General features: G+C 53.0%; 6 protein-coding genes across 7 annotated transcripts, besides 6 other annotated features; 2 read left to right on the forward strand and 4 right to left on the reverse strand.

The window, feature by feature from the left end:
* Nucleotides 1–5206: 5206 nt before the first annotated feature.
* EKO05_0001250 (uncharacterized protein) lies at nt 5207–5662 on the reverse strand (the record flags this gene model as incomplete). Its single annotated transcript, XM_059635626.1, has 1 exon — nt 5207–5662. One exon carries the CDS (start codon nt 5660–5662, stop codon nt 5207–5209), a length of 456 nt encoding a protein of 151 aa, XP_059491609.1.
* Nucleotides 5575–5625: a tandem repeat.
* A 23-nt stretch (nt 5663–5685) lies between the features above and the next one.
* Nucleotides 5686–5723: a tandem repeat.
* A 602-nt stretch (nt 5724–6325) lies between these two features.
* Nucleotides 6326–6364: a tandem repeat.
* Nucleotides 6365–8130: 1766 nt separating this feature from the next.
* Nucleotides 8131–9835, forward strand: EKO05_0001251 (homeodomain super; the record flags this gene model as incomplete). 2 transcript variants are annotated; one of them, XM_059635627.1, is made up of 4 exons in its annotated part: nt 8131–8316; nt 8674–8751; nt 8802–9578; nt 9749–9835. In XM_059635627.1, 4 exons carry the CDS (start codon nt 8131–8133, stop codon nt 9833–9835), a joined length of 1128 nt encoding a protein of 375 aa, XP_059491610.1. The 2 variants fall into 2 exon arrangements, with proteins under 2 accessions (XP_059491610.1, XP_038802009.2); XM_038937386.2 differs by having other exon boundaries at nt 8131–8751.
* A 1326-nt stretch (nt 9836–11161) lies between these two features.
* Nucleotides 11162–11182: a tandem repeat.
* A 1361-nt stretch (nt 11183–12543) lies between these two features.
* Nucleotides 12544–13748, reverse strand: EKO05_0001252 (Protein S-acyltransferase; the record flags this gene model as incomplete). The annotated part of the gene is made up of 2 exons (XM_038937270.1): nt 12544–13050; nt 13104–13748. 2 exons carry the CDS (start codon nt 13746–13748, stop codon nt 12544–12546), a joined length of 1152 nt encoding a protein of 383 aa, XP_038802010.1.
* Nucleotides 13749–14439: 691 nt separating this feature from the next.
* Nucleotides 14440–14951, forward strand: EKO05_0001253 (uncharacterized protein; the record flags this gene model as incomplete). The annotated part of the gene is made up of 2 exons (XM_059635628.1): nt 14440–14628; nt 14682–14951. The coding sequence occupies 2 exons, from the start codon at nt 14440–14442 to the stop codon at nt 14949–14951; spliced, it is 459 nt and encodes a 152-aa protein (XP_059491611.1).
* A 973-nt stretch (nt 14952–15924) lies between these two features.
* Nucleotides 15925–15980: a tandem repeat.
* A 2808-nt stretch (nt 15981–18788) lies between these two features.
* On the reverse strand, nt 18789–19184 carry EKO05_0001254 (uncharacterized protein; the record flags this gene model as incomplete). The annotated part of the gene is made up of 1 exon (XM_059635629.1): nt 18789–19184. One exon carries the CDS (start codon nt 19182–19184, stop codon nt 18789–18791), a length of 396 nt encoding a protein of 131 aa, XP_059491612.1.
* A 531-nt stretch (nt 19185–19715) lies between these two features.
* EKO05_0001255 (uncharacterized protein) lies at nt 19716–21755 on the reverse strand (the record flags this gene model as incomplete). Its single annotated transcript, XM_038944937.1, has 1 exon — nt 19716–21755. The coding sequence occupies one exon, from the start codon at nt 21753–21755 to the stop codon at nt 19716–19718; it is 2040 nt and encodes a 679-aa protein (XP_038802012.1).
* Nucleotides 21756–22527: 772 nt separating this feature from the next.
* Nucleotides 22528–22556: a tandem repeat.
* The last annotated feature ends 163 nt before the right edge of the window (nt 22557–22719 follow it).

Raw genomic sequence — 22719 nt, forward strand, 5'->3', positions numbered from 1 at the left:
TTCAGTGCCTTGCGTGTATTAAGCCTTGAGACCGAGAAGCACTCACCTCCGTCCGCTGCAAGCTAACATCGAACCCAGACAGGCAAGACCTGCCTAGCGGATATCATTTTAACGAGAGTGGTAAAAATGCAGGGGGCCGAGAGGCAGGCATCGCAAGCTGACGCAAAGAAAGAGAGAGAATATCACAATCTACACTGAAAAGATGTGTCAAGCCCCTTGCCAACTACCCCCTCGCTCGACATCTCGTCCGTGCCGACGGCAGAGGAGCTGGCTTTTCACTCGCCTCCTAAATTCTTCATGGGATCTCTCAACCCTTCTGATCGTTTTGGTCACGAACGCTGTTTGTGGCTGCCAGAGTTGAGTCCGTTTGCCCGACACGTTGTCGCGGGGGTAGCATGGAACTTGATATGCTTGGTGTCTGTGGGATCTGTGGGAAGAGAGTATTACGGAAGCGCAGGAATAGTAGATAAGGAGCAGTGGTACAAACACCAAGACTGCAAGAGAGCAGCTTCAGCGCCGCTGCCGCGTTGTTCTTCAATAATCTCCAAGCACTTCGATTGCGATGGCGCTCAGTGACTCTTCACCGAAGCCTGGATGCTACACATATATCGAACATCCACATGCAACTCTGAGATATCTCTACCAATACTCGAAATGGAACCAACGTGTTTTTCCCCATCTGAGAGACAAGAAGGAAGCGATGACACCTATTATTCCCAAGGCGGCTTTTTGAGCTGCGATAATTCTTAATCATGTCATGGTAGGGTTGACGGTTGCGTCAAACGTTAGATGTAAAAATGCCCGACTGTTAATCGCTACACCAGAATAAACAATCAGTGTGTGGATATTCAAGTGAGAGAAGATGTCTTTTTGGAGAATTCTTTTTGGGAATTCACGAGAAGCGTGATAGAGCGATTGAATAGACATGCACTGATGTCTGCACGTGGGATCACAAAGGCCACTGCAATCGCTCGCACCACGAGATTGAACAGCCCGCAAAAGCGGCCCTCAACAGCATGAAGCTGCGCTGAATCACCTACCTATCTATACACTTCAGGATTAAAAAACCCCATCGGAAAAAGAGGCAGAGGAGACCTGACTCTATTGCATCCACATCACTGCATCGTGCAATCCATCCGGTCAGCATGTCCGGTGAACATGTCCGGTCAGCACGATCTTAGCCTACTACTAGTCCACCTGCACGGATGGTGGAACACCGAGTTTGCGTGCGATAACAGCACGTATCGCCGGGAGCCTGGACCACGAGCAGTCAACACGACGAGATCTGGAAATATGATTGGACGTGAACGGGTTGACTGGTTTTCCAGCTGGTGTTCACGTTCGCGTCTGGTGCCTGGCTGCAAAAGCAGCGCTGGCATGGGCCTTGCAAGTCCAGTGGCAAGAAGTTTGCCGCTATTTCCGGGGCGTATCTTGGGAAATTGGTCCTGTCAGCTGCTGTAAGTTCTGCTAGGACACTGTTAGTTGACAGAGGAGATGTTCACAAGGATGCCACCGGTAATCGCGCGTGCCCTTCGCTTGTGTTCGGAAGCTAAGTCGTCGTAACTCCGACTTTTGTGACTTAACCAGGTTGGACCTATTACTGGAACATTCAGCAGTAGGATCGCTGGACTCTCACCATCACGATCCACGACAGATCTGCAAAGTATGTCTGCAGAGTGTATCTGCGTGAGTGGTCCCACGGCGGTGCGTTGAAGGGGAGACATCTCTCTGTGTATCTTAGAACAGAGCACACCTTCCAGTAAATGTACGAAGGATAGTCTCGAGAATATGACTGCAAAGGCCAGAACTCAATGTGAAATCACGTAAGACTCCCCAGTAGGATGAGAGCATTTCGTACCATTCATGAATGGTTGATTGAGCTTGCAGATTCAAGTGCAGCAACCTACCCTTGATCTTTGCACTCGCCCGCAACACGGAGCTTTTATCGCATGAGATGGGTGGATGCTGCGTTTCTGGATCAGCCGTACGCTCTAAAGTATGCAGGTGTATCGGGCCCAAAGCGATGGGATCAATACTCCTATTTACAACGGAAGATTTCATAGAAGCGAGCCGGTGGTTTCGTCCATGTGCACGCGTTGAGACAGTTATGACACTTGATAGCGTGGCGCCGCGCATCTTTCTCCATTCGTCGTGGAGTTTGGCACCTGCATGACAAGTAGCGGGTGTTGACAGAAGCGCGTGCAGATCTTTTTTAAAGACCTAGTCAGATGCAGGTCTGGCTTTTGTGAACACTGCTGGCTCACTCACTGTTACAGCAGGCTTGAGGCTTGCATAAGTTCCTTTGGTAAACACTAAGCCACCGTTTCGATGAAAATTTAACCTAGTGAGATCGCCGCAGCGAAATGCTCCAATTGAAGGTACTGAAGGGGTTACTTCAGACTCTGAGTGGACGGCTTGGGCAGCAAGATCAACGTCGCCAAGCTTCATAATGCTGTTTCGCTTATTGTACGGCTTCTGCAGTTGCAGAAGTTGGTGGTATTCGGAAGTTCCATATACGGTTGCTTGCTTCCGTTCAGTTGCTATCACGTCTGCCTTCGTGATCAACACCGACCATTATTTTCTCCGGGTGATGGGGAGAATGGTATAATGCTGATCCGGAAATGTAGAAGCTCGGAAATGCACTCGTGACTGTCGCTCTCCATCACAGCGAACCGATCGGATTGCATTGATTATACACGCCCTTTACTGGATAACTTACCGAAAAGCCCCACTGGAGCACGATTTATCTCGGAAGGGGTTCATCCGAGCTGTGTCGTACAAAAGTATAGGTTTATCCACGTCTGACCCACTGCGGAGAGTCAGCAGTAAAGTATGATATTTGCAGCTGTGAACCCGGAGGTGACAAATCTTCAGAACAGGCAGTTGCAATGCTATGAGTCATGCGCCCGTGAGATCGCCAAATCGATCTGCACAATCCAGAGTAGACAGGCAGGAAGAACCGATCTCGGCCGGATAAGGCTCACTGGCGCAAAGGGTCCGCACGTAGCGGGCACTCGCTCAACAACCGTGCAGGCCGAACCAAACCCTTCTATATATTAGCCTTTGAGCGAGACCAGAAGGAGGTCATGACATTTTGGGTCGCTCGACTGTGAAGACACCAGGAGAAATCGCCGATTTGTAGGGCGAAGCCACCCAATAGTTGTGTTTAATTTCAAGAGGAATGGGTTGACTAGCTCCAGATCTTAACACTGGTAAGATGGGTCGGCTCCACTTTGGCAAGTGATGCAGGCATGCAACGAGCATACGGCGATGACGCTGACGTGGCTGGGATACGAAAGCTCAGCAGCTGGCTGTCGAGGTGTTGTCGAGGATACGTGCCTGTTTGTGCAGCTGTGACCTTCCACTTGTGCACGCTACTTGTCTAGATCATTCTGAGCACTTCATGTGCCAACATGGCGGCAGGTGCGTTTCATGTCGCAGTAAGGTTTCGTGATCGGACACAGATGACAATGGTACATGCTATTCTGGGTGTTCTTGTGTGCAGGTAGCGGAAGGATGTACAAAGCAGAGGGTAGACTATGTTTCAGGTAGTGATGACACTGATGAGGTTCTCTTCGATCGAAGTACGTGTGTTGACTGGTTGCGCAAAGGTAAGATTAGAGCCTGCGCCAGGTTTGACTGATCTCGGTCTTGTTGGCAAGCAGTGAATTATTGAGGTGGCAGAAGAGGGGTATTGTGCACCGACAGCGATGAGATCTGTTCTACGTGACAATTGTATTCTTGTCCGACGATGTGAAGAGATGAGCTTGGCACTGGGCTGTCCATGGCGAGATTGTAAGTCAGAGAAGAGACCTGTGAAGCGTGAGCTTTTCTGTTCCAGAACACACGCGTGGGAGATGATTGCTTTGAAACAGTGAACCGAGTGATCACCAAAGAACTTGTTAAGACGATTGAACACTTGATAGTTGGAAGCGTTAGTGAATGTGATCGATACAGAGAAAGATATGGTATGGCTTGCTGTCGAGCACTGTGACGAAGCGTGCATGGAAGCAATCTGCAGCCCTGAAAGACCCCGAGGTAGTCCGTTATCGTGACTAAATTGTGGCTCGCCAGTTCACAAACCATTCGACCCGAACTGCGCGAGAGTGCATTTTGAGGCAGGGGTAATTCAGCTCCCAGTCAAGGGTATCTGTCCCAGGAACCGGGTATTCATTGATGTTGTGGATGTTGACGAGTGAATGTCAGAGCTTTTCGACTGGAGGGGAATTGACGCCACCAATCAACAGCGGCAGGGTTGCGCATGACACCCATGTCTCGTACCACGCAACGATGGGATCCGAACAATCGCACTCGCGAGCTGCATGCACGAACATGTGTTTCTCGTGATAAATTCGCAGTACCGTGACAGACGTTGACCCTGGAGAGAACGGACCATGTTCCGTCTCGGTGGCAGAGTGCAAGCCTCGGACGGGTGTCACGAATGTCACCACGTTCGTTTTGCTGGTTGGTGTTGCCTAGCACCCTGTTTCCCGACAGACACAGAGCGCGGCACCTGATTTGATCGATTGTACCACTAAGATCAGGACGGTGACCGGCATCGTTGTCACGCAGCACGGTCCTTGGTGTGGCACTACCAACAGCGTACGCTCAGTGATTATGCTGGCGAAGGTAATTTTACGGCTTTTTTTTTGTCTAGAATTTGCATCTGATCTTAGTGTGTTGTGGTCATGGCGCCGCCAGGTAGTTGCAAGCAGACTAGCGAACAGGCCGTCAAGCGCCTGGCCCGATGCGAGAGTTTCTGAAAACAATAGTTTGGACCGAATAGACCATGTTTGAAAGACCGGGTGCGGCGCAATCTTGAAGCCAGGTTGAGGGCTGCACCCGGCTGGAGGGCGTCTGTGGCCGACGTGGGATGGACCGTAGGACAGGATACTGTGTCCTGCTCATGCAAGGGTTTCTTCACGATCAGCGTGTTTCTTGTCGTGGGTCCTGCACCGCGATACCTACATGGTCACCGATGAAAGGCGCAAAGTCGAGCATCCGGCTCCGGCTTTGATGTTGGCGAGCAACCGAAAAAGGCTGCAAGCATGCTTTGAAGCTTGCTGCGTCTGCATTCTAGTCGTGACGCGATGGCGACGCTACGTAAACTGACAGCCCCTGGATGATGGCGCCAAAGAACGGAGGCTTGGCAAAGCAGCAACGAACAGCCATCGCGCACAAAACGAAGTGACGGACTGTCAGGCGGTCAAGTGCTGCCGTGCGACCATGTGGCGGTCCCCAGCGCTTCCGCATGGTCGCATCGTACCTTGTGCAAGGTCTCGTTGGAGAGGGTGAAGATGCAACTGCCCGTCCAGGGGATCAATCGCTGTGAGGTTCCGAGAAGGAGGCTCGCCGTGAGGCTAGGATCCTGCAGCCGAAGATGTTCGACAGTGGTCATAACCAACCCCAGCTGCGGCAGGCGGGGCCTGCGTTGGCACACAAGCCCAGACAGATGATGTGAAAGACGGGCGGGAGCTGGGCTTGGTGGACAGCACGGATACCAAACTCGACGGAGCGCAAAGACACGTGCTGCAGGTCCGGCTCGGCTGCCGAATCTGACAATCAACAGAAATTCGAGAATCAAGATTCGAGACTCGAGACGCGAGACGCGAGACCCGAAACGCGCTGGACAATTAAGGTGTTGACCATGGTTTCGCAGCATTTGAATATGTGCAACGTGGTGGCAGGCAGAGGCAGAGGCAGAGGCAGAGGCAGAGGCAGAGACGGACAGTCTGGAGGCCCTACCGCTGCATCGCTGCCTCTGAACTGGGTGAGCTGGGAGGCTGTGCTCGGCGCTGCGTGATGGGCGTGTGGAGGCGTGGAGGGCGTGGAGGGCGATGAGGGCGGTGTTTGGTGCCGTGTTTGATCGGCCGGCTAGCGGGAAAGATCAGCGCGTGTCGGGAAGGGGCGACCCTTGATCGAGGAAGGTGCGTACATCCCTGCTGCCAATCACGGCCCCCGACGCGTCGTTGCACCTCCCCCAAACTGCAATCGGCGGCGTTAGACAGCTGTCAACCGCCCGCACCCAAGAAAAAGGGGGCTTCCTCCACCCGCTACCAGGTCCAGCGCTGACGGCCAGTCGTAGTTTGACATCATCGCTGTCATTGCAGTCACCGTTAGTTTGGTGCTGTCCACCGCACGCGTGCACACGTAGCGTTTCTTCCGTCGAGGCTGACGTACGTAGCATCGACGCCAGCAGCATCGTCCACCGCTGTCCTCGAGAGTCGAGTTCCATGGCAGTCGTGACTTTGCTCGGCTCTGTACGTGCGTTGGCGGTTCGCGCAGGGCGACGACGTGATGGGCCCGTCCAATCCATTGCCGTCTGCACTGTCCACGAAATCGCTGTCCACTGTCCACTGTCCACCCACGGCTCTCCTCCGCCTCTGCTTCATGGCCGACAAGGAACATGACACCGCCGTGGACCGTGATGGCTGGCAAACCATCTCGGTTTCGTCGACGACAGGTAAGCATGTCGTTGTCCCAGCTGCTATTCCTGTAACACTTGTGACCGCCTCTTTTTCCGCCCAAAACTCTCTGCTGCAGCATTAGTCCATCTCAGCTGTCGACACGACAGCGAGCCTTCCGCTCCTGGCTGCTGGAATGTTTCTGTAGCACAGCTGTACACGCCCGTCAGCCACCATCCTGGTTTGGGCCTGCGGCAGCTGTCTGCCGGGCACGGTGCCATTTGCTGGGGCTACAAAGGAGCCATCAGCCTGGCTCCGGCGTGCACAACAGGTTACCATCTCGGATGAACCTCCACGCTGGTCGAGGGTACGGTCGCAGACAGTGTCGTTCACGTTGCGTCTGCCCCTGCGAACTTGCGGAGAGCCTTTCGTGGCCGTCTGCCCCAAAGCATCCCACTCGCATACCCCTTCAGCCGTCATCATGCTACCGTGCGACCGGTCCCTGGTACAGCTGGCTGGCAGCCGGTGCGAGCATTGGCCCAGCACCAGACAGCACGACTGGGATGCTTGGGGGCACATGCACGAACTGCTTTTGTTTGGGTGAAAATGCATCCGGCCTCGTCTGCGCCCACGTTGAGCGAGGAATGGGGAGGGCAGGGTCAGGGCAAGTGCACGCGAGCGAAACGCGAGGCTGTGAAGTGCGGAGAGGGTGAACTTTGTCATGCACAAAGTTGGTCGCGGGCAGGCGACGCGGGCCTTGAGACGGTCGTTTGCAGGCCAGCTAGATGTTGGCCCTCGCCCGCTGTCGCTCGTATGGAACGTTGTGAGGTCGCTGCAGCAGCCAGCGTGTGAGAGGTGGGAGCGCAGATGAGGTAATCGACCCGGAGCCAGTCAAAGGCACGCAACGAACGAGGCCGTGAACAGAAGCAACCCCTGCCCGTTTCCACGTCGAGTCAGATGCAGCAAGATCTGCGTCGATACAAGTCTGGCAAGTAGTCAAGAGTGGAGACAGGCGGCGACGCTCTCATGGCGCACCCGGCGTAAGGCCTGCAGCACATAGCGCGGCTTCACCACCGGCTCGTGCCTCGAGTCCTGCGGCGTAGTGGGAGGCCCTTCTGTTTCCTCTTCTAGCCAGAATCCGCGTCGCGCACGCTCGGAGAATACAGGCCAAACCTTAACTCGCACCTGTCAGAAGCGCAGACGTCGTGCTAGACGCGCCTGTCTGTCCCCCGCTGGCGCTTGCTAGCATTCCCCTGGCGCAGTACCTGGGTGCAAGATCGCGCTGTACGGCCCGTTGCAGTCTTGCTTGGCCCAGAAACGCCTCCGTCGTCGTGGATCTGTTCTTAAACACCTTGCGCCCGCTGACAACTCCTACGAACTGCTGCGTGCTTGCGCCGGCTCCTTCCCTCCCACTCAATTGCGACTCCACCACCTGTACATTTCTCCAGCCAACTCTAACTTGCTGTACTTAATTCCGGTCCCGCAGCGCACCAAGGTTCCTTTTCGAGACTACTATATCTGCGATATATTCCGTGGTTGTTGTTGCCCTGGTTTTTTGGCACCCCACGTCTTCCATCACCCTTTCCATCGTCACCACTTTGCGTGTTCGCTATTGGGTAAGTACTTTGTAACCAGCCTTGGGTCTCTGCTTCTTCGGTTCAACATGACACGATCAATCAGTCGACACACTGTCGACTGTCATTCGCTAGAGTTACCATCGTGAACCATGGATCAACTTCACTCTCCAACAGTCGACCATGTTCTGACATTTTCTCCATACAGTATAAAAATCGCACTGCCGGTCATGGAATATCTTACACTTCAAGATATTCCGCATCGCCACTGCAACCCAGTAAACTCACACAGAATGGCTTCCCTGTCAAGTGAGAGGCCTGTGGGACACATGGCAGCGGTATGTCAATATTCTTCTCTTTCTTCGCGCTCTCCAGACTCTCTTTATACGATCCTTCCTCCCGTCACCAAGTCCACTGGCTACAGATACGCCTGCCGTATCAAGAAACGTCAACGGGCAGCGGCTCAGCCCAACCGCCCCCTCCGCGAAATTTCCCTCCCTGAACACCCCGCTTCCCCTTTTCCCTCACCCGCATGCTCGCGTCGAGGTCTAGAGGGCGATCTCTTTCGTTACTCGCTCGAGTGCGATATAGACCCTCTCAAACGCGACTATGCTCTATCCGCCACCCACCCAGAACGCAGCCTTTCGAAGCGAGAGGAGTACACTGCTTGGTGCAATACTAAGACCAGATCGCAGAACCACCTTCAGCGAAGCTCGCCACCCTTGCAGCCCGGAGAGCAGAACCTCCCTGGGAAGCTACCCTCATTTAATGAGGTCAGTACCCTCCGCAGGTCAAGTCCCTCATGTACTAACAATCCTTGAAGTTTGTCCAGACCACTATTGAAAGAACACCACCACATACGCCGTCCCGGAGAAATGATTCAACCGAGAACTCCCCACGGGTACGCCCGCAATTCGATGATGTAGCCTGGTCAGACAGCAAGCGCAGACGCGTTGATACATTGGGCGACATCTACGCTCGTCCCTCCAACGCTGCAGAGTACCCGCCGGCTGATCTTCGCCGTATGAGCTCTGCCATTGATCCAGCACTGTATCATGCAGACTCTACTCGGACCCGACAGCAATCAGCAGGCCCTAGTCTCCATCGTCCAAGCTTGCCCTACCCTCCTCCTGCACCAGCGTCCACACACGCACGTCATCAGTCTCAACCAGTCGCCCAGAGTCATCCATCCTACCAACAACCTCCCATGCACGCACACCGAATGGTTGTACAGGGCTCTTACGCACAACCCCCGCCTCAACCTGGAATGATGTATGAGCGCAGACAGAGCTACTACCAAGACCCGCACATGCAGCAGCACGCCTATCCATACGATGACCGCCGCGAATCAGTGTACTACGCTAACCAACAGTTTGCTGCGCCGCCGCCTGCGGGGTACGAACAGGGCTACTACGATGTCAGGTTCCAGCAGCATGTTGGTGTCGATCACAACGCGTTCAACCGCAAGCGACGCGGTAATCTCCCCAAAGAAGCCACGAATCTGCTAAAGGAGTGGTTCAACGCAAACCGTCAGTCACCATACCCTAGTGAAGACCAGAAACTTGATCTGTGTCGGGCAACCAACTTGTCCTTGAACCAGGTATGTTGCTATCTTAGTCCATGTTCAGCACGCGGCCCGACGTTTGCACTACGTCTGCCATCCTTCAGTTGCGTTCAACGTGCTGTTTGGTTTCAAAACCTTCAGGCCGTCAATATCTAGTCCACATCGGGCATGAATTTTTAATAGAAACAATGCTGACGACATTACAGGTCAGTAACTGGTTCATCAACGCGCGTCGCCGTGCCCCGCAGAAAGAGCAACGAGAGCGCGAGGCCAACAACAGTACCGAGCAGTAGCCAGTCTTTGGCCCGACTCCAAACTCGGTAGCGTCGGTACTGCTGGTACACAGAAGCCGTTATTTTCATCATCTTGCAACTGGACATGCTTTGAAGTCGTCGGATATTTCGACGCAAAATTATTTCGTCATCAAAGGCTCAAAGCCCTTTTCTTACTGTCACACGGGCTCTCAACCGGTACACGCATCATCAGGTGTCAGGACGGACCATTCTTTCCTTACTGTACGTAATTCTCCTGATACCAATATGGAGCATCAAAAATTGGGCATGGGCGTGGGTTTGCACATCTCGGCAAGGCGTCACTGGCGTTCCCACGCATACAACACGACGTGGACGACGTTGGATTTCTGATTTCAGTACTTAGTGTTAATCAACTTGAACTCACCATCTTTGATCACCCCGTAATCATGATGCTTGATATTGGCCGCAATTGAGCTCGTGCAGCACTGACCGTGCAGGCCTCAGACCATGCAAACATCCAATCAACCTGACGCGGAAGCAAAAAGGGTCGAGAAAGAAACTATCGACCAATCCGCCACGAAAAGGTGACTTTTACTGGTGAAACGCGCGCACCCTGTTGCTCCATGCTTTGCGTCCGCACCATCAATGGCACCGACCGCCACCAGATCAACAGACTATTGAAAACCGCATCGAGCCACCGCCCAGCCACGGTCTCCGCACAGAGTTCGCACATAAACTCAGCACAAAGTTCGACAATCTGCGCAACTAACGGCTACCAAATCTTCCTTCCGCACTTGGAACATCGACAGGAGAGGCGCTAGCCAAAGCTACTGGTACAAACACACACAATCATTTGACAGTAGTGCATCGTAGCCGGGTATGTTAGCAGCCACCCTGTGCGGAGAATAGCTATTCTCGAGAACGACAGGGTTTTTGGTACCCTGGCTCGGCAGGTGCGTTGATGGTGTTTCATGCATGCCGTGGGTAAACCTTGCCTAGCGGGTGGGGGTCATGCACTGTAAAAGAAACTTGACGCTTAACGGCCGGCACATGCTGCTTACAAGGCTGTTCCAGGGGTTCTGTTTGGTCACGTACACGCAAGGAAGATGGCCAGCCTGGCGTCAAACGAAAACGGGGAGCGTGTTGGACGACACAGAGCGTGGCTGGGGTTGTGTGGGTGGTGTTGCAGGATTTGCGATCCAACGCAGTTCCCAGACGGTGCCTCGACCACCGAGTCTCCACTCGAGCCAGACAGACAGACGGCGGTTGTGGGTTAGCAGCACAGATAGCATCAACGCTCATCTGTCATGGCCGTCATGACTGTCCTGCACTTCACTTGTAGACCCAGGGTAGAGTATTGGAAAGCACACACACACACACACACACGTCAAAAGTGGATGTCGCAATAAACCCTTGTCTGATCGACGCAAGGTTTCCCTCCCCCTCCCATTTCACAAGCTTCCCACCACGATTTCCCACCCGCGCAAATCCGAGGCCTGCAGCACAGCACATCCCGCGGTCCGCATCATCCATCGCGCAAAGATCGAGATTGCTTGTCAGCTTGGAAGTGGCGATCAATCGCGTAGCGCAGTCTGGCCCTGATGGCTCCTCTGGTGCGGGGACCGGCCCGAAGTGCATTAGGTAGACCACACCCAAGGTCCATCGTGTACCATGTCCACAATCGCGAGTCAACGGCTTTCATGGGGGGGATCCTGGTGCTGACAGTGGCGATCACGGTGATGCAACGGCGGAGGAGTGAGGCGGTGCGGGTGTCATTGCAAATTCGCGGGAATGACCCGCAGAGGTGGGAGTGAGAGGCCTTGTGACAACCGCTTGAGGGTTAATGTTGGCCCATTGGCGTCGCGACGGGGTCTGAGCTGGAATTGAATCTAGACATGCAGACCGTTGGGGCGAGACGTCTGGATTGGGAAGCCGGCCAGCAAGCACCGGAGGAATGACGATAGGAGGGCCGTGGAGGGTGAAAACCTGCCACGGGAGATATTTCGCGTGCATCTTCTGTTACATGCCTACGACCGAACGCGTTCAGGGTGCTGCCGCCGGGGCACGTGTGTCATGCTGCAAATCTGGCCATTGTGTTCGAGCAGACTTGATTTCCGTACCAGCACTGGAAGGACAACGACATTACCGACACGAAGATTCAGTCTACAGCAGGGACACGTATGCAGGACTGTAGAGCCAGATGTCTCCAGTTCGCCTACACGCAGCCACAAGCGATGGACACGTCCAGCATCGTAGCTCACCCTCATCCACGGATCTCACGCCCTGATACCGGTCATCGCAACGTCAAGACGTTGCACGAAAGGCAGCGAGGTTCTGATTCGTGAGAGCCGCTGGTCCGCAGCAGCTATTGGCGCCTTGGGTGCTGCGAGGGGAGAAGCCGTAGTGTACCAGACTGGCTGCATCGGTACTGACCCACTGGCACGTACTGCTCGTGATGTCTGGACGACTGACTTGGATACGGCATCTACCGAACGAGGTGCTAGCAGGTGTCGTCTCGTCAGCGAACGTGTCGAACACATGTCGATTGCATGACGTTGGCGCAATATGTGGGTGAGCGATTATATGTGACACGGTCAGTACGCAAGTTTCCATGGCTCTAATCAGATAGTCATGCAGCAGAATGAAGTTCGTTACCAAGTATGTGTTAGCTGCGATGCATATGTATATACGTATGAGGGTATCTTCCAAACGCCAGGAGAATGCTAGAAGGACATAACTACCAATGTTCAATAAAGAAGTGCTAACTTCACGCCGGGATTGTGTGCTTCGTACTGCCTCGCCATATCGTAGACCAGCTCGCCCCACTCAAACTCGCCTCGATTACTTTTGTGTGTATTCGGGCTGTGCTTGATGGGCGTCAACCAGTCGAGAATGTTATTGCCCATGACGTCTTTCCAGCCCATCATGAGGCTAGTGTACCAGGGATGCTCGTGGGGCTTGGTCTGCATGACAACGTAGGTGCGTCCTGTACCGCGTTGAATGGTGGTCAAAACGGACCAATCGTCGTGGTCTTGCGATTTGTCTTTTGAAGAGAGTGTTGATGGGAGGCTTGATCGTTCTGGAGTAGCGATTAGGAAGGCGATATTCTGAACGCCGCCTCGCTGGATGCCTTCCACAGACGTGTAGTTGATACAAAGATTCCAGCCAGTCATGCAGCTCATGGTGAAGGTGAAAATGCAGAACAAAACTGCGACAGCGATCACACCTATCCAGGTGCCCGGGCGTGAGCCAGTCTGTATAGAGTCAGCATCGAGGTGCCAGGCCTTGCAAGAAGTTTGTTGCTCACCTTTGCAATCCGCTCGCCCAAAAATACCGCACTCACGATCCACGCGTAGGCTGTGTACAAGGCCCCAAAAGAGACAAACTGCATAAAAAACTTGTGCGTGGTCTCTGCAATGATACCGCCGGCCCAGGGACAGTAGTGATCCATTTTGCGTACACAGCGACCCAGCTCCTTGCAGTGATGCGTTCTATCTGGCTTCCAATTGTGGCACTTATCACACCATAAAGGCATGCCTTCGTAGTCACAAATGTACGCGTCGTATTCGCCAAGCCACGTGGTCGTGACTTCTTTTTTCTCTAGCGACACATCCCCTAAAGGCGTGAGGTCCGGTCTCGACCATATGACCTGTAGAAGGCGCAGCCATGGTATAAGAAGTAGGAGAAGGAGCACGGCGTATACGACGATAAGAGCGATGCCGGTGGCGCGTCGAGGCTGAATGTTGAAGTCGTGGCGGAATTCGGCGGAGGGATCGATCAGGTACTCTATGCATATCTGGTATACAAGAACCCAGGTCACGTAGCCTATTGCGCCGAACTCGAGTAGGGGCATGATTACCGATGTCGATTGTCCCAGGCGCTGCTCGAGGGCAGACTGGTCGCGCACGTCGGCCTTTGTTGCGCCCGCTGCTGGGGCTACCGGGGGCGCCATCTCGAGGCGAAGAAGGCGAGCCTCACGAGGGAGCGCGATTGTACGGCGAAAGACAGTGTGTCATGGTCTCTAGGCTGGGACGGTAATGAAGGCTGAGGTTGTCGCTTGGCGCTGCGCCTTGATCGCCGCCACGATTTCGAGCGGAGACGTCATGCCGATCTGTTTACCTCAAAGTCAACACCATCGATGTATCACCAGGTTGCTAAAACCAATTCTGGATCGCGTAAGACCATGCATTCGCGAACCTTGACAAGACCGTTGATCGAGGTAGCCATTGCACATGGAGTTCCACACTTGTAGCTGACGTGGACACGAGTCGTTGTCAGCTCTGAGCTGGCAACTGCAGCTACCGCACTGCAAGCACCTCGCAACTTCAAGTGCTACCTTTCACAGCCTGCTTTGGCTTTCTTCCATGTTCACTATCATTATCGCTTTTGCTAATTTACTGCTGGTGTAGCTGCGGTTGCGCATTCATTGTGCTCCCTTGCCAACGCGCTCAGCGGCCTACCTGACGATGCTGGTCCGGACCAACCGCTTCACTCACCGGTTCAGCCTTGCGGTATGCCTTTCTGCTCAGCCTGCTTCAAGGTTCGAGGTACCATGTTCTCGGCTGCGGGCTATCTGATGCATTGAGCCGGGCACTTCATTGTTGGGCATATCATAGGTCGCTTCGTAGTCGTCAAGTATCGCAATGAGGCGAGCGAGGGCAAACGACAACGAAAGAAGTAAACATAAAACACATCAGGGAGCCTGTATAAGTGGGTGGCGCTCTGAAAAACGAAAAAGGGCGGTCAGAAGTCCCTCACCGCAACATCCGTCAGGGCGCGTTCAAGGGAAACTTAGAGCACGAAGAGGGACGAGACGGTTTTTTGTATCTCAAGTACGGCCATACCCTTTGTTATTGAGTTCTATGCTGACTGATCGTGAACACAGCTGCACAAGGTTACCGACTTCTTCTTACTCGACTGGCGTCTGACCAGCTATGTACCCTGGCTGTCGGGAACTCGGCCGTCATCGAACATACTCAGTCCTGGCGGATGCTGTATATCAGTACCAACAGGCGCCACCGGATGGTCAGCTTGCACAGCAAGTCACCGGCGACGACTAGCGCAAAGGTCAGAGCTCTCAACCTGGTCCGAGGATCCAACGTGGTCAATTACACATCTTGCGCAGCCCGGGCCCGGTCTGACTGTCAAGCTCTGAGCACGCCCAGTAAAATCAACTGCAGTCTCGGCCATCTAGCATATAGCATTTCTGCGGCCTACGGCGACCGGTAAGATTGTGAAGTAGGCGCATGGACTTGTCGAAGCGAAGAGTACAGACGTGACCAAATCCGCAAACTCACAATTTCGCATCACAATCGGGGCAGATGTAGCCGTGCTCCTGGCATTTTCTAGAGTCTGTATGCAGGTGTCTCGCTAATTTTTACGTACAGCGTTTGCAATTTTCATAAACCCAAGGCCTCTGTTGATGATCAGGTACGAGATCTTGCGGCCTGGTATGCACAGTACGCCCACCACCCTGGAACTGAGCGCAGCTGAATACGAGCTGCGTCTGGCCGATATATTACAGTGGGACCAGGTTTAACTTACACTAAGTCAGGTATGCTGAGTAGCAGGCGAAGAAGGCAAAGACGCGCTAATCACGGACCACAATTCACGCCTGCACCAGCCTCACTTGCCTTAGGCAAAGTGCACCACGAAGACTAACGATTGTTGCCGCTGATTCACTGGGATACCTCTATCGGTGCTGTCTACTCGGGAAACCTTTATTTGTTACAGATTTCTAGGTCTATTTTAGCCAGAATGCCTGCCAAGACCATCTCAGAGGCCTTATCCGCGCTTGATACGGCCAATCATGGATGCGAAATCTGCCCAACATGCCCATCCATGGCCTCAGCACGACAGAATCCGTTGACAGAGCACGTGTAAGGTCGAGAACGTATGCTTTGGCCACGCCGCAAGGTTCCATCCTAGAAGTCCTCTGCCACAATGCTGCCCAGCTCAGGCCTCCAAACGCCTCCCGATGGCCATACTGCTTCACCACTACTGCCTTCAGACTTCGCCCCGGTAATGACCATCATGATTGCCCTCAGTCATTCTCGAGCAGAGACTAGGCAAAGAGAGTGGCAGTGATGTAAGCAGGTCCTCCGTCAGGACAAAAAGATATATCAAGGTCACTATGCTCCCTTATCATCATCATCACCATCACCACCACCCATCAACATCATCAAAGCATTGCTTCGGCACCAAGTTCATCGGCTTTAAACAATCGTCGAGATACATTCCACACCTCCCTCAGCAATAATGCCAGTTCAGTCCACCATGCAACCTCTCTCCACCGAGATCTTCAGTCTTCAGGAGCTCGCCCATGTCAAGGAAAGCCTTCGGTCGCCTTCTGCTTCAATGGCCGCCCCAGTGCTGTCTGCTCTCCATCTGTCGTCTTTCACTCTTCCACTGGCTGAACCCTTCGCCTCTGTCCTCCTCACCACGGCCAACCACCCTAAAAACGTTGGTTTCTATGGTGATAACCACCATGGCGGTGCCCCCAGTGACGGAGATACTTTGTGGTACTGTTGTGTCTGCGGAGATGGCGGCATGAGCGCCTGGCAGGCGAATTGTCACACCTGTGGTCACACTTGTTGTGGTGCATGCCAAGTTGAAGCCGTTTAAGCAGCTTCTTCAACTTTGGGTCCCACTATGACATCCTTAACGGCTCTTATCTACCGGACGAACTCTTTGCTGATGTTCTGTTGCCTCCATGACATGGTGGCTGCGGTCGACAAATACTCATTGACGATTGGGATGTCTTGCAATACAATAATAGTGTACTGTTGGTCATGTACAAGGCCAACCAGTCTTCTTTGATCTCCCCGACGCGGCTCAGTCTGTCCTTTCCTTGGTTTGTCGTTACACTTCTTTGATAGCATTTGGCACAAATTTCTTTGGTTCTCTCGCTCTACTCATTGAATTTGAAGATTGGTTCTTGGAGGTTTCTGTCGTTTCCCTAGGCGGGCATCTACCGGCGCTGGTCATCGTAGCTAGATACCCATCATTCAGCAATCTATACAAATCTCTTAGAAATCATGCGTCAACACTGTTGCAAACACTCGTGACTCTCTGCCACTGGTATCGGAGAGATTCAACTGATCTACGAACAAGGTTGCAAGCGAGAGCAGGATCAAGCCACCCGAGCATCCCAGTCTTCATATTTACTTGAGGGTGTAGGGAAAGCTCAAACACACGTTTGGAAATCCTCCGGGGGCCAAAAGAGGCTCTGAGACTTGGAAGGGTGGCAAAAGATTAGGTCAAGGCTGCAGTTGTAGCGCTAGTGGAAGAGACAAGGCAGTGCAGCGGAGGCATGATACAAAGTCCTTCGCCAAGACTCAGCCTTAGGCATCTTGCTTGGCCATTATTACGGGCAGTCAAAGTCGTGGCCCTCATCAACAGACTGTTGCCATGGGAACGACATCACCTTAAGAGCATGGCGGTGACGACATCAGTACATGCCCTTTGCGCAGCCTGGTTGCCTAGGAACGATGCCCCTGACCAACTGCAACGGGACTTGTCAGCTGACTCCCTAACGTCCCTCTTGCCTTCCGCCCCACTTTAGCTTTACTTTCCGAGAGGAAACCTAATTTTTGCCTGCTTTTCGTTGGAAAACTGTCAAGGCGCATTTGCACGACAGTGGAGAGAGGTCCACTTTTACTGAGTGGCCTCTTTGTTACCATACCTCGCAACTTCAACAAAACCTAAATCAAACTAAGTACAGTGTCTTTAGTCTCGACTTTGAAAGCAAAGCTGTCATGCAAGTGCATAAGACATGTTAGCTAAATCGCCATTTCGGATGCAGCCTTGCAGGATGATGGAGGCATCGCACGTGTCGAATCCTTCGACGGGTACCTTATCCGCACCATGGTCTTGTCCTACTCCCCAGATGTACTAGCAAGCATTGCCACAAGTCGGTGGCTCTGTCGGCGCGTCTAGCCGCTCTTGGCCTGCGAAGAAGGCTCCTAACCTCAGTGCTCAGGCTGCTGTCACTTGCTCAAGTCCGAAGGATGCGGTTCAAGGGACTTTTGGAGGAAAAACAAAGCCACCATGCCTCCAATAGACTGTCATTCTGAGTATTGTAGTGGATTGGGATGGGTGCCATTATTCCTTCTTGCAATTTTCAACTATCGAACGTTGTTTGCCACATACTCAGGCGTCCGTTCCAATCGTCTGGTAAAGAGGCACCACCTAACAGCCACAATCACTCCGGGCATACAACGAGGCGAAAATGAAGCATAGAACTTTGGTGATGACTTTTGAAGTGGGCCTGTTGCAAACGAGAGGGCAGAGGGCAAGAAGGGCAAAGTGGCGGTGCGATTTTGTGCGATGTCGGCCAACATCGTGAGTGAGGCATACCAGAGGACGTCGGAGTCCTTCATAGGTCTATAACAACTCTTTCTGCTCGTGTCAGGTTAGAGAACACCACCCAATTCCATCGCTTCAATAGCACAGTACCTTTATCATCAAGCTTTGATCCAAACTCTTTGCACACCTCGTCTTCTTTTATGAAAACTGTCTGGTACTGCTGCCAGTGCAAAAACGGACCGATGACTATCATCAATAACCCGAGGTGCTCGAGTGGCGAGTGCCAGCACACTCGATGCAGTGACTGCGAGACTGGAACCGCGCACGCCGAGTATGACTTCGCCCTCGACGACACCAACACTCACGGCTTCGCTCCTCTGAGGCACTTCCATGCTAGTTCTGTACACGTTCATGGCGAGCTTGTCGATGGCAATGTGACCTACAGGTGGCAGTGTTGCTACTGCCATGCCGACAACAGCTGCGATCACAATGCTGGGTGCTACAATTGCTCGCACTGGAGGGATGCTTGCTGTGCGGTGTATGCGGTCAAGAACTAGTGGAGGGCTAGGTGCTGAACAGGAAAGCCTTTGGTAGTTTCAATTCAGGTACGTTCTGTCCAGTCGCTATTTCACCAACTCTTGCTGATCATTTCAGATTCGCAATTTGATTAGGCGTCTGGGCCTGGCTATTGTTGTCCATGTTGTACTTTCGCTTTCGATCGCATGTGGCGTATGGCGTTCAGTAGATCGTACTTCACCACTATACCCTCTCTTTGTGTCTCTCTTCTATGTTTTGTCGTTGCTCTTTGCCAATGTATTGGTGTCAAGGCAGGAGGTCCGGTTAGGGAAGCTAGCGTAAGGTAGTCCTGCTTTACGCGCAGGCTTGTCGCGTGCTGAGCTATGATATAGCCTTCCCACACATAGTGTTGAATGCCATACTTTGTTCTCAAAGGCTTGATCAACTCAGATGTAATATAGAGTGATCTGTGGTGACCGACGACAGATAGAGTCGGCGATGTCCGAATTGCCGAGCGGCTGCCTGATCGCGTCCTGTTGGAGTCAGGGACCACAGCAACACACATAAATGCATGTAGATACTAAACTATATCTCACTGCGCCAAACCACAAGACAGTTAGTTTGACAAAATAGCGGGAGAGAATGGGTGGAGTGGAGTCGAGGTAGAAGCTGCGAACCAGCGATCGGCGGGGTAACGTTCCAAGCGAAGAAGTAAGATTCCCATTTAGTGGGTAAATCGATGGTTTCCCAAAATTTCCATATTGAGTAGTTGAGCTAGCGCCTTTCCTCTATAGCCGAAACTGTAGCCAATCATAGCTGGCAGCGCAAGCATATGCAAAAAGTAGTAGAATCTTGATTGCACCATTGGCTGTCTCTGATCGTCCAACCAATATATTCAGCATTTGCATGGAGGTATTCCTCGCGTCTACTGGATAACGTGAGCAGAGCGAAATGGACGATGCTAAATATCAAGCAGTTCTACAAAGTGTACTGGTAGAGAATCTTATAGTACTCATGTACGAAATCCACAATCTTTTCAACAGCTCGATTTCCTTTACATGTTATGGAGTCACATGATACCTACGCTACATATCCCCTAGAACAGCTTAAACTCCACAAGCCTGACCTTCTGACCATCCTTTGGCGAGAATACGATCCTGACCTGGCTGCTGCTCGCCTCCGACCATGACGCTTCTGTGATACCGTTGGCTACGGGCTCAGCGTACTTAGACTCGGACACATCAACCCACGAATCGCCGTTGGCAACTTGGACACGGTAGCCAGTTGGCGCATCGAAGCCCTGCTCTGCATTTGCAAAGAAAGCAATCTCAGCGCTGCTGATAGCGGTAGAAGAGCCAAAGTCGACCTGGAACCAGACATTGGTGCCGTTGCCCTGAGGTGTGCTCCAGCCGTTAGCGACTTCGGTCTCAGGGAAGAACCAAATCCGGCCATCAATCGCGCCGTAAAGAGAAGCAGCATCAACACCAGAAACCGAGGCGCTGCCGGCGGGGAATGCAGTATCGGTACTGAGCTTGACGGATTTGGCGATCTTGCGAGTGATAGCGGGGGGTGCAGTACGTCCAAGCTGAACGCTCAAGCGGGCGAGAGTAGGCGAAGAAGCAACTTCTTGACCATCGACTTCGACCTTGAGACCTGCTGAGCCGTAACGTGAACCATCGGCATCCCACTGCACAGCGATCTCATGGCCGTGATATATGATCGAGTCAGCACGGAAGTATGAAATGGCAGGCGCCTCGGCAGCAGGATTGATCTCAAGAATATCATCGGCACTGGGGCGAATACCGACAAAGCCGGAGAGAATCAAGTCAACGAATCCAGAGTGGAAGTAGTGAAGGGACCGCTTCAGTCCGACGATTGGATAGCCGGTATCTGGGTAGTAGTCCTCCTCAAGGTCTAAAATGTTGCCACGCTCAGGGTTGTAATGCAACCTAGCGTACTGTTGTAGGAGCTTAGTATAGTCGCTCCGACTGATGGTACCGGTGGCGGTTCCGTCGGGGTAGTGATCGAGAAAATTCGCAAGACCGGTAAGCACCTGAGTCGTCTGAAAAGCCCATGACGGGCCTGACCACTGGCATTCTGGCTGTGTACCGTTCTCTTCCACATAGCGGTACTGGCGCATGTAGTATTGGTATGTGGGGCCGACGGTGCGGAGGCCATGAGAGCCCGCAAACTCGTTGGTATCTAGAGCGTGCTTCCACGCCTCGGCGAACTCAGGAGTGTCATCTGGCAAATCGTGAGCCCAGGGAACGAAACCAACAAGCTCACGGCCACGGATGAAGTCCCAGTACTTGACGAATTCGTTGTTAACCTGGAAACGATCGATGAAGTGCTCCAGAGTCGAGTTCCAGAGGTCGTTTTGCACGCGGCTTTTGATGTCGGCAGCCCTTTTATTATAGGTTATGACGGTATCATTAGAGGTGCCCTTCAACTGAGCAAGCTTCGCGATTGAGATCGCGTTGTCATACTGGTAGGAGTTGATACTCGGTCGGAAAGCGTTGCCTCCGGTGAAGCCGTCTGTGCCATTGGTAGCATCAATACTGGAGATGGTGTATTCGGTGGCATCGCGGAGCGGCTCTACATAGTAAAGACCCTTTGATGTGTCGAAGGCGTCCTGCCATGCATCAAACACGGACGTCATAGCGTCCAAGCGCGCAGTAGCATCCGTAGCGACACCGTCAACAAGATAGCCCTTATAAACCGAGGCTGCCATGCTCTCAGAGAACTGACGGGTGTTACTATTCGAGCTAAACATGAACGTGGCGTAGTCCTCCTTGAAACGTCGATCACGGCACCAGCGGCCTTCAAGCAGATGGAAGCCCGTAGCATCGTTTAAAGACGCCCATGGCTTGGTCTGCCAGCCCACGTCGTCCAGAAACTCAGTCGAAATAAAGCCGCTTGCGCCAAGGTCGCGCTGGTGGGCGCGAAATATGTTCCAACGGTAGTAATAGACATCGGTGAGATCCCTGTCGCTGGTCTCGAAGAACGGGATGCGATTGCGGTACCAAGGCGCATCGTTGCCAAAGTACTGCTTCGCCAAAGCATCGCCATCAAGAGCAGCCTGCACCTCGGAGAGCAAAGGCAGCAAGGCAAGAGCAGAGATACTGTTTCGTCTCATCTTGGCAAAAAGGTTTTTGCTGTGCAACGAACAGGAAAAATGAGTTTGTGGTGGCCATGTACAGGTGCCGGCACGCTTTTATCCTCCATTGTTCCGCCATCGACGTGGGTGTCCGCTGGGGTGTAAATGGCAATGATGCGCAGAGAGGCGAACCGAGCACAATGAAGTAACCTTGCTGTAGCAAGTTTACCGTATTCGTCAAGAGATGAACCTCCGTCGGCATTTTGACCGAGCGAGGATTTATATTAACCCTGCAGGATTCCCCGCAGAAGTTCGGATAGTCGCCGTGGGGCTATTCCTCCGACGACGGCTCCGTCAGCTTTCAGATACGCGATTACGCGAGCCCTGGCTGGTGCAATTTATAGCGCATGGCCCGGGTCTCGTTCTTGTACGAACAGCGACATGAGATAGATAGTGACAGACAGTGGCATGCTTTTTGTGCGAACGCAGGTGCGAGGCAAAGATAGCCAAGAGACGTGGTTTCCACTGAACAAAGGCAATTCGCCGGTGGGCTGCGGTGGGTCCCGGTGGGCGTCTCTTGTCAGGCCACGCCGATCGCTCACATGTTGCGATGGCGATCGAGTTTGCAAATCCCGAAGATGGGTTTGAATATGACAAGATGAACATACGGGAAAAGTGCAAAGTACCATATTGCGCTCGCATTGTAACGCGTGAAGATCGCGGCGGCCGCCTGGCCTCAGACTTACCCAAAGCGGTTAGTGCCTGTTTCTCTCACTCACTCACTTCCCAAGCTGCGAAGTACCTCCGCTCTCCACACCACACCACACCACACGACAGCACGATGAAACGGCGAAGGGAAAGCGCAGGTCCCGAAATCGACAGAGCCTATGTTAAGTTCCAGTGGTGAATGGAGCCTTGGCTGTGTGGTGTTCTACTAACACGATTAAGTACTGAGTGCCGTCACTCACGCCCATTTTGGGTTTGAGCCTGAGTCATGGCTCGA

Source organism: Ascochyta rabiei, chromosome 2 (genome assembly GCF_004011695.2).
Source record: "Ascochyta rabiei chromosome 2, complete sequence".
Taxonomy (NCBI): Eukaryota; Fungi; Ascomycota; class Dothideomycetes; order Pleosporales; family Didymellaceae; genus Ascochyta; species Ascochyta rabiei.